At 39.5% G+C, this 18420-nt stretch overlaps 1 protein-coding gene across 1 annotated transcript; it reads left to right on the top strand.

The window, feature by feature from the left end:
- The first annotated feature begins 502 nt into the window (after window positions 1-502).
- Window positions 503-17883, top strand: GALR1 (galanin receptor 1). The gene is made up of 3 exons (XM_063300220.1): window positions 503-1820; window positions 10891-10956; window positions 17102-17883. The coding sequence occupies exons 1-3, from the start codon at window positions 1101-1103 to the stop codon at window positions 17417-17419; spliced, it is 1104 nt and encodes a 367-aa protein (XP_063156290.1). The 5' UTR covers window positions 503-1100; the 3' UTR covers window positions 17420-17883.
- Window positions 17884-18420: the final 537 nt, after the last annotated feature.

Genomic DNA, 18420 nt, shown 5'->3' with positions numbered 1-18420 from the left:
CCTAAGCCGGTTACTGGGTTGTGCAGAGTAAGGTGGGAGGGAAAGAATATATGCAGCTCTGGGCTCCTTTATAGGGAAAGCATGTTAGAAATGTAATAAAAAATATCCAGATGGAGTTACATTAGCCTGGGTGTAATTTACTATATGCCTGGCTAAATTGGGGTGCCATCTCTGTTACCTCAGCCCAAAAGGAGGAGGAAAGGAGAGGAACAGCATGTAGGGACAAGGCAGAACCTTTCTCATCATTTCCACCGGATCCCTGAATGGGCTGATTCCAGGCGGGGAAAGCGGCAGCGTTTTATGCAGGGACAGTAGAGGCCCGGGTTTTACTCACTGCACGGCATGCGGGTGCAGTGAACGTGGGAAGCCGACCTGGCCCGTCACTTGATTTTGCTGCCAGAGTTCGCGACACGTCAGGCAGGCTGAGGGAGGAGCGTGAAAGTGGGAGAAGCGAGGAGAAAAGGCGGCGAGGGAGCCAGCCAACGCACGCCGGCTGGACAGTCGCTGCCTCAGTGCCCGGCTCGCTCCGCTCGCGCGCGCTCGCTCCATCTTCTGCTGCTGGGGCCAGGAAGGCGGGAAAGGGGAGCAGCAAAAGCGGTCGGCTTTGGTGAACCAGAGGAGGTGGGAAGATTCCTCTGAATCTTTGGCTCAGGATTCTGACCCATGGGCGGCGTCCAAGGTCTGGCAGTCAGACCCAGAAAAGGCAAGAGTCTTTCCACGCTCAGCCTTGCTCCCTCCTTTGGGTTCTGACTGTGGGAAGTTTCCCATTGCTAAGGAGCAGCGGAAACGGGACGGACTGAAATGAAGGACAGCGTGGTTGTGGGAAAGCAACAGTCTTTGGCGCGCGTGGAGCTTCTTTGAAAAGCAAGAGCCGGTGGCTTGTTTCTCCCCTTCCCTCCTCTGAGCTGCTAGTATAGGCGGGGGACGAGGAGGAGCGGAGCGGGTGCTCAGCCTCTGGATTTTGCTCGCTGAGTTAGAGAGGGAGAGCCGGTAGTTCGGGGGGCATCCTTCTGAAAGGATTTCAGTGGGAGCCGCGCGGGAGCGGATCTGGCAGGCTACCGCTGTGCCGTTAGAGTTTTATTTTCCTGGCAGCGCAGAGCATGGCAGCAGAAGCACCTGCCACCACCAGCGACCTGAATCAGACCTGGGGCTCGTCCTGGCTGGACTCCAATGCCTCCAGGTCCCCCCTTCCTCAGCACTTCTCCTTCTCCAAGGAGAAGATCAGCTTCCTCTCTGAAATTGGCATTGAGAACTTTATCACCTTGATTGCCTTTGGCCTCATTTTCACCCTGGGGGTGATGGGCAATTCTCTGGTCATCACGGTGCTCACCAGGAACAAGCCAGGCAAACCCCGCAGCACTACCAACATTTTTGTGCTCAACTTGAGCATTGCTGATTTGGCCTACTTACTCTTCTGCATCCCTTTCCAGTCTACCGTGTACATGTTGCCCAGCTGGGCTCTGGGTACCTTCATCTGCAAGTTCATCCACTACTTCTTCACTGTCTCCATGTTGGTCAGCATATTCACCCTGTCGGCTATGTCTGTGGACCGCTATGTGGCCATTGTGCATTCCCGGCGCTCCTCATCCTTGCGGGTGTCCCGTAATGCACTGTTGGGGGTAGGGATCATCTGGCTTATCTCTATTGCCATGGCTTCCCCTGTGGCTCACCATCAGCGCATTGTCCACCAAGAACTCCTTAACCAGACCTACTGCTGGGAAGTGTGGCCGGATCTCCAGCACAAGAAAGTGTATGTGCTGTGCACCTTCATCTTCGGGTATTTGCTACCTTTGCTGCTCATCTCCTTTTGCTATGCCAAGGTAAGTGAAGTTCATAAGGGCAGAGGTTCTGTCGAAGAAATGTGTGAGGTAGCCTCTCCCATGATATGGGAACTTGGTACAGCAAAAAGTGTCAGTGATTTACCCACTGTCTGAATACAGTGATAATGTGGACAGGTGCAGCTTGTACCTGATCTCTAATGGTGTTTCTGGCTATTGTCTTCATGTGATGTGCCTATAATGCTACATCAAATACCATAAGCTTACATGAATAGGTTGCGAGAAGGTGGTACAAGACTGTTTAGTGCTGTTCAGTTCCAGTGCATAACCTTATGCTGGTACAAATATAACCGTATATTGAACAACACGACTAGGGTTAAAATTACATTTGCAGATGTTCTGCTGAGCATATAATAGTTCAGATGTATAGATGCTTAAAGAACTTATAGATGAAGTAATTCTGAGGACATTTTACAGCAGGAGTTCTCAAATTTTGTAGTACCCTGATCCCTCAAAATGGTAAATGGATTTGCGTAAAGTTCTCCCCTTAAATTAAAACTGAGTTTATTAGAGTTAGGGTTGAACAAGAAATAAATACAGCACTTACTTTTAATAATGAAAGGTTAACCTGTACACCAGATTAACTGGTGTATAGATTACCTTCGTAGTATCATAGCTGCCTATTGGGGCTTGTTCATACAAAGGAAGAAGCAGAACCCAGAGCTAGTTTTTGCACTGCTCCCACTCTGCCTGTGTTAGGTTAATCAGGGTTGGGGGGTTTTTAATGACCTCCCTTTAAATTGCTCATGAACCTTGGTTTTTCTGACTCACCTACTAGGGGTTGAGAAAAAGTAGGGGGGTTTTGAAATCCATCCCAGAGATTTTCATCTATGCCATCTGTGGCTAAATGAATGTAATACTGACCAAGGTTAATTCAACACTATTACAGTCAATGGAAATTTTCCATTGTATTTGGTAAAGTATGAATTGTAGTGACACCAAGAAAAGCCAGCAGCACTATGTGATTCTAATGCTGCATCATGGATATCAGTTAAAAATCTGCTATTGATTTTAATGTTCCGGTTAGGAAACAGTCACCAGAAGAACTCATTGGAATATCTGATTGAGGGAGAAACGATCAAGAGAAATCCTGAAAACTCGAGGGGTTGAATCACTACCTTTAAAATTCCATATACTTATTCTGATTGACGATTCACTTTCTGTGAATCTTGAATCTTGTGCTCTTGAATATAGAACAGCTGACACAGCTATTTTGCTGGAATTTAGTACTTGTTGCTGGTGAGCAAATAAGTTAATGCGTCCTTGAAATCATCACAGCTCTTAATATTGATACTTTTTCTTTGAACAAAGTTTCTTTCAACTGCATAATGAAAATTCAATTAATTTTGGAATAATTGTCATTACTTTAACTTGGAATCTCTGTACTTCCGAGTTTTCCAATGAAACAAGATATTTGAATACCGTGTGCATGTTCTGATTTACCAGCTGCATTAAACAGCTTGATAGCTGCGTAGTTGGAAAGCTTAAAAAATAAAATAGGAGAAATATTCCATTTTAAACACCAGATCTAGTATATCAGAACATTCTTTTTTGGGAGGAGGGGGGATGTGCCCATCCACATCTTTTTAATGGAGAATAAAGCAGTGGGATTCTGCTGCTGACCCCATCTACAGTCTTATATAGCAGTGAGTCTATCTTGTTAGCATTTAGCATGGAAGTCTGCAAAGTTTTCCTTATGTAGCTACCTGCTTTTTGTGTAGATAGTAGGAAGCATGGCTAATGGAACCATGCAGGAGGTTGCCCAGAGTGTGATTCTTCTCAACATACATATATATGGGGCATGCTTGAATGGAACAAAATGCTGTTTTATATCCTGTTTCTGGAGACATATTTAAGTAATGGTCACTGAGGTAAAACTGTTGGTACCCAGTGTGTAAGATTTGAGGGGAAATTCCATGCACATACCTTTATGTATTGGTGTTCTCTGAACTTGGCTGGAAAATAACCAAGCCTTGAGAACACCAAGAACTCAACAGTTCCTCCCAGAGCTACATATATTTTCTTCTATTGGATACCTTTACATGCTAGAACGTAATATTAAAGGAGGATTATCTGATTAGCATAGCAGAAGCCCATAGTTGCTGACTCAATATTTGTCACCAGAACAGCCTGTTGATAGCCTTTGGTCACCATTTCCAACTTACTATGTCTGTAAAGGCTTGGGATATCAGTAATAATAGAAGAAAATTATTTGAATCTTAGACATATCCCTTTAAGATCTTCTATTAAAACTAATACTCAGCTTTCTTCTCAGCGAGTAAGAAGTCTTGTGAAAGACCAGAACAACAGCAGCTGAATTCTTTTAAGATAGCATTACTACTACTTGCAATATCATGGAATGCAATACTCCAGCATTACTGTTTGTTTTGCCTATTCTCCTTTTATTTGCTGGCACAAGATATCCTAGAATTCTGTAGTTCCCAATTACACAGTTCTATTATGTGCATGTTATTTGGCCACAAAAGTTTTTTTTCAGTGTCCATGTCTTGATTGTAGCTATTTGTGAATTAATTGAAGGGGGAGGGAAAATAACATTCGTGATGACTTCTGCTTTTCTGCCTGAACATCTGGAATTGTTATTAATCTCAGTAAGTGATAAACAATGAAAGGTTGATAACTGTACCAGTAGTAATTAGTTTATTGTAAGAGAATAATGTAATCATTACCACAAGGGTGGAAAAAACTTAAAAATCCATTAAAATAACGTTATTTTCAAAAATCTAGGAAAAAGAACCAGATATAAATGTACGTAAAAGGATTTTTTATTTTTGCTTTTACCCAGAAACATAAGGAACTACATTCTTAGTAATTAATTGTTCTATTCCATTCAGCCCTTGAAATATCTCATAAGAAACTACTTCATATATTTATGTCTTATATTTTTATAGATAAATGTGGGATATCTTTAACTTTTTCCATTAGGTAAAGCATAAATTATAGGTGGTGACCACCACAGCTAGTGGATGCTGATGGGGAGTAGAACTGTAGTAGCATAATTTCTCTACTTCTCCTTAATCTCATCATCATTCCCAAATATGATGTCCTATGATCTTGGCTGGTTGTCACATCTACAGTAAGTGTCCTCTTCCAACCCATCACAGACAATGTCATTAGAAGAGACAACTGAATGTCAACCTCATCTGTTGAACACTGATGTCTTCATTTTTGCTTTTGAGTGGGCAGTGAGGTGTCAAAAAGTGAACAAGTAGGAGCAAGGTATGGGACATAACTATATTTAAATTTTATTAGTTTGCATGATAATTTATCATGAAAACTAATAAAGTAGAAATGCATAGAACAATATTAAAAGATTAACAAGACTTCATAAGATTAGCCGTTAAGGAAAAAAAGGCGAAAGAAGAAGACCTGGAACTTGTTATAAACAGAACTTCAGTCACCACTCACATTATTTGAAAGTCATTTTCTTTCTCCCTTTGTAAAAAAAAAATTCTGATCTTAACAAACAACACATATCGACATCCATTGCTGCAAAGCTATCTTTCCAGATTAATAATAATCCTATAAATTATCCGAAGATAAATACATCTAAACATGGTGTGATATGTGATTCTGGGTTCTTGTGCATTTCCTGCCACACATCTCATCTTTGAAAACTCTGATGACCTATGCTGTGTATTCATGCTGGTGGTTCTCTACTTGTCACATAATGGATTCATTCATTTGTTCTATCTGATGGCAACTCCTTTATGTGTCCTCAGAAGAGCAATTCTTGATACAGGTAACATTGCAGAGGACCTGGAATGTAGGGGGCTAATGTTTAGGGAACATGAGATACAGAAGTGTGTTGACAGGTGCTTGGTACCTCTTTGTAAAGTACCTAGTCTGCAGGGTAAGTGGTCATGCTGGTTCCACACCCTGAATTGCACACCAGCATGTGCAACTCAGGGTGCACACTGTGTAGTTCTGATCTCTGCTGTAGCTTTCCAGCGTTAAGAGCCATGCTAATATCTCCTGAGAGAATCCAGGGCATGGACATGATCTGGGGCACAGTAAAATGGGTCTGGCACTCCATTGCCAAACATTTGTAGCCTTACACCCAGAGCTATGTGGCTTATTTCACCAAACTACTGATGTTACAATGGCTGTTGCAGAGTTGTTCCTGCATCCTGAGCTCCACTATATTTCTAGGACTGTGATTATCTTCTGCTTCCAAGTGGTCCTCCAGCAGCACTTGAGGGGCTCATGGGCAGTGTCTATTTTGGTTTGCATAGAGTTTACAGACGGTCGATGTTGCCACTCTATAGCCAGCCAATACGAATCCTTCCCAGGAAGAGGGATAACAAGAAATGCTACTGGAAGCGGCTTTCATAAAAATGCCCTCCCCCCCAGAAAATTATGGGAAATTGATCACAAGCAGACAAAAAGAAAAAAGTGGAGATGGTAAGACTGCAATCATTGCTGGGGAAAAGTAGTGATTCTGCTGAATGTTCAGTCACCGTATAGATGTTGGAAGGCAATAAGTGAACAAAAGATCAAATATGTGCCCATCTCCTAACAGTTCAACATTTGAATGCCGCTTCCAGTAGCATTTCTTGTTATCCCTCTTCCTGGGAAGGATTCCTATTGGCTGGCTATAGAGTGGCAACGTCTACTGTCTGTAAACTCTATGCAAACCAGAATAGAACCATTGCAACTGTTTCTCTGAGGGAATGTTGTGATCCCTCCATGATCTTCTGAATTGTAAATCAGGAAGTGATGGCCTGACGGTACAAAATGCAAGACTCTGCTGCCCAGGCAGCATTATGCTGTGGTGTAAATGGGAATTTAAGTCATCCCAATAACACAGAATGGAGAATTTACATCACTACAGACTCCCCTCCAGTGGTGCCACAGTAGATAGTGATGTTGTCATGAGCACCGTTGAGCTGAATGCATCAGCACAACGGCACACATAATACCACGGAAACAAGAGCAAGGGATTAAAAGATAAGCAAAGCGACGCACAACAACAGACACAGACCCCGAGGAGAAGGGAACGACCCCGGCCGGAAAATCCAGTCAAAAGAACGCAAAGGGGGAAGAAAGAGCGACAAAGACAGGGCGGATCACGAGGCACGCTTGGAGCTGTCAGCCGGAACGCAAAGGATATCGCCCAGCTGAAAGTAATCACCGGCCGGAGGAAGAAGACGATTACGAGAGAAGCCCGGGGCACCAGCAGGGGCCCCGCGACCCCTCACCTACCGGCAACGAAGCATACTGGACTTGGGGGGATGACACAACCCAAGGGGGGGGGCGCTGACCGGCACGGGCTATTTAAACCCCGTACCGGCGCTCTCCCTTCACTCTCAGCTTTTTCTAGCTATGCACTATGCTGAAATAAACCAGAACCTGATCTTCCCTAAATTAGTGTCTGTGTTTTACTCAGTAGTAGGCAGCGCATGACAGATGTGAATATCTCTTCATGGCCCATGACCTGTTTGGGGAAAGTACCATTTTAGCATATGGGATTTTTGTAAAACTCATGATCAACTCACTAGGTAGGCCAGTAATCCACTGACAAGATTTCAAAAAGTAACAGTGTGTTTGAAAGGAATGTAAAATTATGAGCTGCTCTCAGCTACATCAAATTTCATTTTAAGGCAGTGGATTCTATGTATGCTGAGAGATTGATGATCCCACTAAAACAAAACAAAGTGGTAGTAGAAACTGGAGTTCTGCCTCCTTCAAGGTTGAGTAACATGTATGGAGCCTGGTTTGAAGATGGTGGTTACATAGTAAGCCTGCCTGGCCAATTGGAATTGGGCAGACTGCTGACTTAGACCAGGTCATCTGAAAGGTCGTTCTTTGTGCCTTTGGGAGGACTTCTGCTGGCTGATATTTCCAACCACCCAGTGTCTTTCTAATACGGTTGATGGGGTCAAGAGCTTGACTAATATTACTAATACTATTGTGAGTTGTGAAAAATACATTAATCCTAATGCCTATCACATTTGCAAATGTCTGCTTTCTCACATTTTTTAATGTTAAAGCCTTTGAAAGCATTCTGAGTGGAGGCAAAAGTCACCTGCATATTCTAGTTTTGCACTTCAAGTACAAAATCTGTTCTCAGTGTTGCTTCTTTAAGGAGCAAAGTTGAAGCTTCCAGTTTTTAGACATAATACATAATAATTTGCTCACTTGGGCATTCCGGTATTGTTATTTTACATAATAGTCTTCACCAATGTAGCTCCATCCAGATGTTTTGAACTACAATTCTCATTAGATTCACCAAACTTGGGAGTTTAGAAGTGCTGCTGAGTAGAACACAGTGGTACATTTATAAGTAAAATATTGTAGTTCAGACTGGTAATTGCATGTTTTCCTGGGGTGTTAGTTTGCTTATGGTCACTGAGTTTCTTTGTCCAAGAAGGGAATTCATAGCTAAGACACTATGACAGTTTTCAGAAAAAGAACACAGAAATGTAGCCTTAGTTTAGTTTCTTGTTTTCTGTTTTTCTCTCCACTGGCTGACTAATGTCTGCACTCTGCATGGAAATGGGATTGGTAATAGATAAATTACCTTTTTGAGAAGACTACAAGTGGAATGTAGAGGCTGACTCAAGTCTGCATCTCTAGCATAATAAAATATGCTAAAATCAAATGTATTAGAATTCCTAGTAATGAAGTGTAAAACCTATTTATGTATCTTGTTAATGTGCAGTATTATTTGACTCTTTTTGCAAAGAAACTTCCAGCCTGAATTTAAAGCAGAATGTTTGCAAGGAGCCCTGATGTGATTTAAGGGTATTGTCTTGCAAAATTTATACAGCTTATGAAAAATTATAGAAATATTATTTCTGAAATTTGTGATAGAAAGAAAAAGGGGCCACTATATAACCAGTTTTCAAGGTGCTACACAAATGCAAAAGTAATAAAGGGGTAGAATGCTGAACTGCAAATAGTGTATCACAAAAGTCTAAAGAATTTAGCATCCCTAGATCTACTAGAAGGTTAGACTGAGAGGAATACATGGATTAATGGTACCTATAAGTACTGTCCTTGGATGATTTAAGGTTATCTTTTATTCAGAAAAATAAAATACTGTTCTAGGCTTGATTAAAACAAAAACCTCAGGAAAATCAAAGAGCCAAGTAAATCCATGTTGTGATTGAAACAGCTATGTTGTATTTCCCAAGAAATAGTCATGAGAAATCTAATGAAGCAAGGACTCCAAGATGTTTAGTGGTGTGTTAAAGACAAACACAAAAATATTGTTCATTATGTCTCTGTTCAACAATGAAATCCTAGACCTACCTATTTAGAAATACAGTAAACCCCAGTAAGTCCAATGATGGTTACTCTTACAGCTCCAAGCCACAGCTGCAGTGTATCATAAATCTTGACTAAGGCTGCAATCCTATGTAAAGCTGGGATTAAATTCTGTTGAATACAGTGGGATTTAGTTCTTAAATGTCTTGAGTGAGACTGTGGTGTAAGAAAGTCACCAAGCCATGCTCACTTCCCAGTATTAAAGTGTGGAACTAGTGTGGATACTCACTTGAAAAGCTTCTCTCTTGCCCATTACCAGAACTGGCTGTTAACCATTTCTGGAAGGTAGAAACAGATGATGTTGCCCTCTATTGATTCTCCACCCACCCTGAAAGCAACATCCACATCTATTTCTCTAACTTGCTTCAGAAGTACACTTTTCTCCCTATGTTGCTCAAGGACTCCTGGCTAGGCTAGAGTGCTTTCAGTTTGCTGCGGCCTAGCAACAGTAGTTCAGTGGCTACTCTGCAGAAGGATCATTTCTAACTTAACCTTATCTTGCCATTTACTGTTAATAAAGCTTCTGTCTTGTAACTTAGCTGTTGCTAATTCAAATCAAGCAGGAAAATTATTATTATTATTTCTGGACTTCTTCCCTCTTCCTTTGCTTTATTTTTTTTTTCTAATAAGTGCAATTCCACCACATTAACAATTTCTAGTTACCTAAAAGAAGGCCTTTGCTGTCAGCTTCCCAATAACCCAAGGAACCTATATGCTTATCTGGAAGCTAGATGAAACCTTTCTATCTCAGGTGACTAGAAACTCAATGAAACAATAGGACTGCACTTATTAAATAAATGAAGCAAAGGAAGAAAGAAAGTCAATAATAAGAATAATAATAACACTTTCCTGTTAAGTTTAGAACCAGCAACATATGGGTTATATAAAAAGAGTTTTACCGACTATTCTACTGTTATAAAACAAATAAAAAAGCTCTTAGAAACAGATGTAAAAGTAAGGAAGACTTTTTTTAAAAAAAGAAACTTTTTGTTATGCTTGTATATATGTGGATTTTGATGATTTTGCATATATAAATTTAATTTAACTTTGTATGTATGTTTGTGTTACCTGTATCTGTATCTGCATCTACAGTATCTTTTATATATATGTGCATATATAAGTGTGTGTGTGTAAAAATACTGATATCCAGGAAGATCCACTCACAGAAAGGAAAGGGTTTGGTAATCATGTTTTGCAAGATAGAAGTAGGAGGGCATAGCAGCAGGGAAATTATCCAGTGGAAGGACATGGTAGCCTGAAGTTGGGATGAATACTTGCAAGCTGATGCCAGTCTGAACAGGATTTTCTTATACTGGCTTAGAGTCAAGCTGACATGCACACAGAACAGGAGCAATTCATACGGTAAGTGCATATATGCCCTTAATCAATCATATATGTGCGGCAATCCAGATGGCGAATAGCAGTCACATGTTACAGCTGTTGCCATTTCATGGTGTGACTGTTATGGTAAGAACCCAATTAAAACGTGATTTATTTACTGGTTTACTGATTTGATTAATTATGATTTATAATGAAATTCTTTGGAACAAGAGTTCCATTTTTTCGATAGATTTTTCCAACCTTTTGCTTCAAACATTATTTTGGCATATTTGAGGAGAATTAATATATTTAGCAAGTTAGAGTTTACAGTTGTGGAATGTGTTAGACATTTTTCTGTGAAAATCAACTAGTACATATTTTAAAGAAAATTCCAAACAGTACAAATAAACTAATCATATGAAAGGTACTTGTATCTTCTCAGGTCCTCAATCATCTGCATAAGAAGCTGAGGAACATATCAAAGAAGTCAGAAGCATCCAAGAAGAAGGTAAACAGCCTTTCTTAGTCCAAAATCTATAGCAGAGCAACATCTTTATTAAGCCAATTAAAGTATCACAAAGTCATTAGCAAGTGATTGAGTTCTATAGAACCCTTTATCACACTATGATAAACAAAGCAAAGAAAAGAAGGGGAAAAATATGACTACTACTGAAACCATGGAGTTGGCAGTCAAAATTAGAGTGGGTATGAGGTAACAGGTAACAGACATTAAGCTTTAACAGCTTTCTGTTAGTTTCAGGGTATATTACAATTCTTGAAATGAAAGTCAACATTGATCCCTCATTTTAAATACTATAACATGTTGCTGTTGTCCTAATATGTTTCTATCCTTCAATGAATCACAATGTTTAATCAGTACGTAGAAAGCAGTATGTGTGTGTGTGTGTGCATGTGTGTACGTGTATGTGTGTATACACACACACTGAATAACTTTGTAGATAATTTTATTTATTTATTTATCACATTTCTTCACCACCCATCTCGGTAAGCTACTTTGGGCCATTTACAATCAAATTAAGATAATAGATTAAAATATAAAAACAGATTCATTATAAAAATATAAATATAAATATAAAATGTAAAATATAAAATATAATAAAGTAGTTTAAAGGTATAAAGGTAATAAAGTAATAAAATATAATATTTTATATAATAGAATAAAATATAAGAGAAATTAACATATAACTATTATAATTACTGTCTTCAGGTATTTTTGGACCCATATCATGAAAATTAGAGTTTGATTTTGCAAAATCCATTACTGAGCAGTCCTAAACATAGCTACTTAGATGAAAGTCACACTGAGTTAATTGAGATTTACCATCACTGATGTATTTAGCCTTGCAGACTACCATTTTCCTTCTAGTAAGTTATTGTGAAAGAGTTTACTTTTAGGTCAACATATATAGCATTGTACTGCTAAAAGTCTATTTTATTGCATACGTAACCCTTTTAAATGACATTTATCTGACAGACTGCATTTTATTAAATGACATTGCACAATGTACTAGTTTTAATTAGAATTGCATCATTTAAAAGTACCAGAACGTATATTATATTGAAGTATAATAATATATCTCATTAGTTTTTTCTCATTACCAAAGGCTAAATGAAGTCCACAAAACTTATTTTAAATAAATACCTTACAATAAAAGGTATTTTAAATAAATACCTTACAATAAGTGGGATGCTCTGGCGCTGTGGGTTAAACCACTGAGCTGCTGAGCTTGCCGATTGGAAGGTTGGCGGTTCAAATCCGCGTGACAGGGTGAGCTCCTGTTGCTAGTCCCAGCTCCTGCCAACCTAGCAGTCTGAAAACATGCAAATGTGAGTAGATTAATAGATACCGCTTCAGTGGGCAGGTAACAGCATTCCATTTAGTCATGCCGGCCACATGACCATGGAAGTGTCTATGGACAAACGTCGGCTCTTCAGCTTTGAAACGGAGATGAGCACCGCCCCCTAGAGTCGGACACGACTGGACTTAATGTCAAGGGAAACCTTTACCTTACCTTATAATAAAGGATGACAATTATCAAGTTATCTTATTAAGTACAGCAATCCATTTTGATTTTACATTTATTTATGAAATCACTGGAACAGTAAAAAAAATTCCAATAGATATTGACATTTTCCAACATCAACCAAAAATAAAAAGATATATGCTTTTCAGACCTTGTGACTTTATTTACCTTAGCAAATCAGTGCCAATCATCAAGCATGCAGTCAAATAACATTTCCAAGAATTACTATTTATTTTCTGTCTTGCTTAAATGCAGAAATTATATCCTTGTCTTGTGAGCATTATACAATAGTCTAAAAAGAACATCATGTAATACAGGAACAGGCATTTGAAAAAACTCCCCATAGGAAAAAGACCTCAAGTTCTTCCTAAAATATCCTTTCATTTTTTTTTCCTTTTATGTTGTGACGTTCTTTGTTTATTTGCTGAATACATGCAGATACAGGGACGCGGTGGCGCTGCGGGTTAAACCGCTGAGCTGTCGATCGGAAGGTCGGCGGTTCGAAACCGCGCGGCGGGGTGAGTTCCCATTGCTCGTCCCAGCTCCTGCTCACCTAGCAGTTCGAAAACATGCAAATGTGAGTAGATCAATAGGTACCGCTTCGGCGGGAAGGTAACGGCGTTCCGAGTCGTCATGCTGGCCACATGACCCGGAAGTGTCTATGACAACGCCGGCTCCAAGGCTTAGAAACGGAGATGAGCACCGCCCCCTAGAGTCGGATTCGACTGGACTTTACGTCAAGGGAAACCTTTACCTTTACCTACATGCAGATACAAAAATTAAACAAGGGTCAAGAAACACTAAAATGGAATTGAAGAATTCTACCTACACAGATCATTATTAAAGTTGCTTTGAGATAGATTCTGTTTCTGCCATATCATGTAGCTTGCTTTTAGGAAAATATTCTAGATAATTGAAAGTGATCCTGATGTCCAGCCTGCAGGATCCTTGGTGGCCTGGGCTCTGGCTATTGGTGTTGAATGCCAGGTTGATCTCATCTCATCTCATCTCATCTCAAACCTGTCCCCAGGTTTGATAGTGGATATGGCCAACCTGCCTTGAAGTATCATTGAAACTTGGGTGGACCAGGAGGGGGTGGGGATTGCCTGAAGTTGTGGCCACCTGGGTTTTGGGTTTGGCACTAGCCATGACTTCAGGGGAGGGGAGATGGCAGTTGTTCTCTGCAAGTCCTTACTGGCTTTCAGAAGCTCTGCCCTGCAGATAACTGAGTGTGAAACTCCCTGGCTGAAGTTGATCTCTAGGGCATAGAGGGACTGTTGCTGTTGTACCATCCTCCCTGGTTCACAGCTTCTTCCCTAACTGAGTTGCTAGATTCCATTGCTGGAATGGCTTATGGGTCTCAGGGATTTCAATTTGCCATCCAGTGACAATGAGACCAGAGCAGCTCAGTAGTTCATAGCCTCCATGGCAACCATGAACCTGTCCTAAGTCATCAGGGGCCTGATGCATACCAGAGATCACACATCAGGCCTGGTTTTCGTCCCAGGGCAGTTGACAAATTGTCCGGTTTTGGAAGACATAGTCATCAGTCCACCATTGCTGTTGTCAGATTACTTTCTGATTGCCTTTTGGCTCACTAGTGCCACCCCACCCTGCAGGGGGACATGGCCTGTTAGTGAACCGACCCGAGCCACCGATGGACTCGGTAGGATTCCAGAGGGAGCTTGGAGTTTTCCCCGAGGGTCTGATGAGCTGTTTGGCTGAGGTCGTGGTGTGGCCTGGAATGGACTTTTGGTGGGGGCCTTAGACTGGATTGCCCCATGCATCTTCTCTCCCTACTCCAATCCTGGGGTGCACCTTGGTTTCTGAGGAGTTCTGGGAAATGAAGAATGTGAAGAGAAGCCTGGAGCGCCATTGGAGGAAGACGAAGAGTAGATCTGATGGTCATGAATAACAGACAACAGTAGGGATTACACTGCGGTAATAAGGACAGCAAAACATTCTTGTTACTCCATCTTATTGCCTCTTCCAATAGCTGCCCAATGACCCTGTTTAGGGCAATGTCCCTGCCGGAGAAGAACAGGCTGTAGGATCATGTCCAGGACTCTTGTACAGGATATTGCTATTTGGCAGATACTGAATATTTGAAAATATTCAAAACATGGTTGTTCCCTGGGGCTTCTGAACAGAGTGATTGTGGAGCCCCCTTTTGTCTTTTTGCCTGTTTTATTCTGTGTTGGTTTTGTTTTAAAAACTTTGCTCTTCTAGTCAGTTTTATCTTTTATATGTGCATATATACAGCGTATATATACAGTGTGTGTGTGTGTGTTTCTAACTGTAAGCTTCTCAGAGTCATTTGAGAGTTGGGCAGCCTATAAATTAAATAAAACAGACAGACAGACAAAGTGGGTAGGTACTTTAATGTATAATTCAGAAATAAGTCATGCGTAATTCTTTAGGACTTACAGATAAATTGTATACAGTATAACTCTCCTTGCTGAAAATTATCCCATGATCCACCAATTTAAATTAAAACTTGAATAATACAGATGACTGAAATTTTGCAAAATCAGTTAATTTCAGAAGATTTTAGTGAACCCACATGAGAGTTTCATCAATTTTGCACAAGATCTTTCATGAGATTTTAATGATCTTGGTTAATATCTAGATGTTGAAGTTCTTTACAAGATTTGGGGTGGTGTAGCCAAAATCTTACAAGATTTAGCAATCTTGTGAGAAGGTGGGTGATTGCACTGAGAAGATTGCTAATGCTTGTATATGATTTGGCCTTTTTTTGATAACCGCAGCTTAACCAAGGGCAAAATTAGCCAAAAGTGAGCAGCTCAGCAAGCTTTTCATTAATGAATTGATGTGCTTACTCACAAAATCACTTACTCATGAGCAAGTTTCACAGCCTGGCTTTGATGTGTAAACATAAATGATTTAAAAATGTATTTGGTGTTTGGTGAAATTACTCTTCATATATTTTGCTTTTTAAGGAAAATCTATAAAATTATATTAAATAATCGTGTATGAGAATGGGTGGCAGAGAAATTTGATAAACAAACAAACAAACAAGGGCAACCTTGTAGAATCTCCTTGGTTGCAAACCATATCAATACAAGTATAATGACTTCTGAGCTGAGATGTTGCAAGAGATTTTCAGCCTATTATATACAATTACTACTATCAAAAGGCTCATTTCTCATTATTTTACACTGTCATCAGTTGTATCCAAGATTGCTTGGCTGGAACATATACGCCTTAAAAAGGACAAATGAAAGATGCTATAAATTAAGTTGTTATGTAAGCAACCTTTTATTTCAGCTAGGTTTATGGACAGAAAGTGTTATGGTTCACTATTATCAGCAGATGATACAACAAAAGCTTATCTTTTTTTAAAAAAAATCCTAAGTGAAAATAATAACAATCAGACCTTTTAGATGAAGATAAATTATACTTTTTATTCAGTTCTATACTGATACCAAGTCAGAAAATTGGTTAATTGTTTATCATATGACAAATCTTGAATGTACAAGAAAACAAAATACTCTAGTTACTTGATAAATGATCAATGAGATCAGAGTTATCATTGGTAAAATACATATTTAATTCACTGTGTGTTTTCTTTTTCCTTGAATTTCTTCCTAGTGCATAGGTGGGCAACCTGAAAAAAGAGCATCCTCAGGTCATTCATACAGAAATGGGTCTGAAGTTTTCTATTTTCCATCCCCCCGCCCCCCAGTTTTAGGAGGCAGGATTGGAATTTTTCTTGGTTTTTTAAAAATCTGTTTTAAAATGTATTGAAATGAGTAATTTTTTCTTGGTTTTGGTGCAGTTGAGTGGCAAAATGGATGCCATAAGCTGCAACCATTTTATCTCTATCCCATCAACCATTCTCTCTCTCTCTCTCTCTCTCCCTATCCCTTTCTATTCCATTGACTTCATGACAATCCCTAGCCAGACCCCACATAGGTCTCAGATGCCAAAATGAGTGGCCTTTTGCATTAAGAAAGTTAGATATCTCTATAGTATAGGTTGCCAGCCAAGTCCTGATCTTAATTTTATTTTTTTCTGGTTAGAGTGACATGTGGCTAGCTGGTCATTTAACCAGCAATACCACATTACCACTACCAGCAACTCCTGTTTGGTAAATTATTTTCTCTTTCTTAGGTTTTGGTCTCTTTGAATTCAAGAGACAGATACCTGCATAGGCAACTGACTTAGAGATTTCTGGACTAGTGGCTATAATATCTGAGTCTGAAATCTGTTCAGGGTCACTTGAGATCCAGGAGTCTGGGGGGCCTTTGAGTTTTAAAGGTTTTGACAAGGTTAATATTGAAAGTTCAGCATGCCAATAGATAATTTACAAGGTAGTCCTGAAGATATAACTCAGAGTTGAATGGTTCTTACTTCAAATTCAGTGTTTTTAGGATTGTTATTTATGGATTTGAAGGGGTAAATTCTTATCATAAAATAATATTTGGTCTTATTAAACCTATCAAGCCACTCTCTAAAATACTGGATGATTTGGTGTGCTTACACACATCCTTTTTATTTTCATTGCTTTAAAGGTGCATTAGTAATTATTTGTACAACTCAGTTTTGTGGCAGCTTTTTCACATTATTCAATTTTTTCTCTCTTAGACAGCTCAAACTGTCCTTGCGGTTGTAGTGGTTTTTGGGATATCCTGGCTTCCACATCATGTTGTCCACCTCTGGGCTGAATTTGGAGATTTCCCCCTGACTCAAGCTTCATTTCTCTTCAGAATAACAGCACATTGCCTGGCTTATAGTAATTCTTCAGTGAATCCTATTATATATGCATTCCTTTCTGAGAATTTTAGGAAGGCCTATAAGCAAGTGTTTGAATGCCAGATTAGTCACAACTCGCCTCTGAATGAAGTTAAAGATAATAAGAGTAATATTGACACACCACCATCTACTAATTCTACACATGTTTGAAGAATAAATGTCTCTGGCTGTTGTACTGCAGTTTCATATGAATGGACTTGCTTTAGCTGCTTGTATTTAAAAAGTGCAATTCCCAAACTGAGCAAGTATTTCAAGGTTTGCATTGGTAATTGGTATCCAACTTACTGAAGTTCTGTTTATTTTGTTGTTGAAAGGAGTAAGAACATCTGGTTCAAAGACAAAATGCTTTAAATCACTTCTTTCTGAAAGAATTTTGAATGACAATAGTTTTTAAAAATTGTATCAGAAGTTAAATAAGATGAATGTATACAGTACTGTAGAATTCATTATAATGTATAATTCATTACATGTATAATGTATTAATTTTATGCTTAGCATATTGTTTCCTCTCCTATACAAATGTATTAATATAAATCACTTCAGCCATTATTTCTCAATATGTATATTTCATTTTGTCTATCCCAAATGAAATGGGATTCAAATTGAACCAGAAGTATTTGAAATCTCTTTGTCAGGCTTGAATCCTGGAGACTTCATCTATATATACATGCAGGTCCCCCCCACCCCCTGCCCCACAACAGCACAGAAGTGCTTTACCACTATGCCCTTCTAGATTCTTTATTTTTTTATTTTTTATTTCCCAGTGTATCCCACAGGTCTGGTGTTCCCTGGTAGTCTACTACTAACATGGCCCACCATGACCAGTGTCCAAGTTTAGGTAAGGTAAGCCTGATGATGCAATTCAAAATGCGGGTCAACCAATATTCAACAGTTCCATAGAGCAACAATAATTTCATTTGCACCACTAAGCACTGAAATTAGTGCTTCTACATCACACAAAGCTCTAACAATCTAGCTTTACAACACCGCATACATACTAGAGTATCTGTTTCTGCAAAAGATAGATGGATAAAGGTGATGGACATTGTTTTAAGCTGAAATTCCAAATTGTTCTGACTTTTGAAAGTACAATAATAGTGTCAATTAGTCCTGCTATACTGTTTGTAGATGTTTCTGCTTCCAAGAGCAAG

The sequence above is a fragment of the Candoia aspera genome, chromosome 3, assembly GCF_035149785.1.
Source record: "Candoia aspera isolate rCanAsp1 chromosome 3, rCanAsp1.hap2, whole genome shotgun sequence".
Lineage (NCBI taxonomy): Eukaryota > Metazoa > Chordata > Lepidosauria > Squamata > Boidae > Candoia > Candoia aspera.
This window is presented reverse-complemented; position numbering and strand designations above follow the sequence as displayed.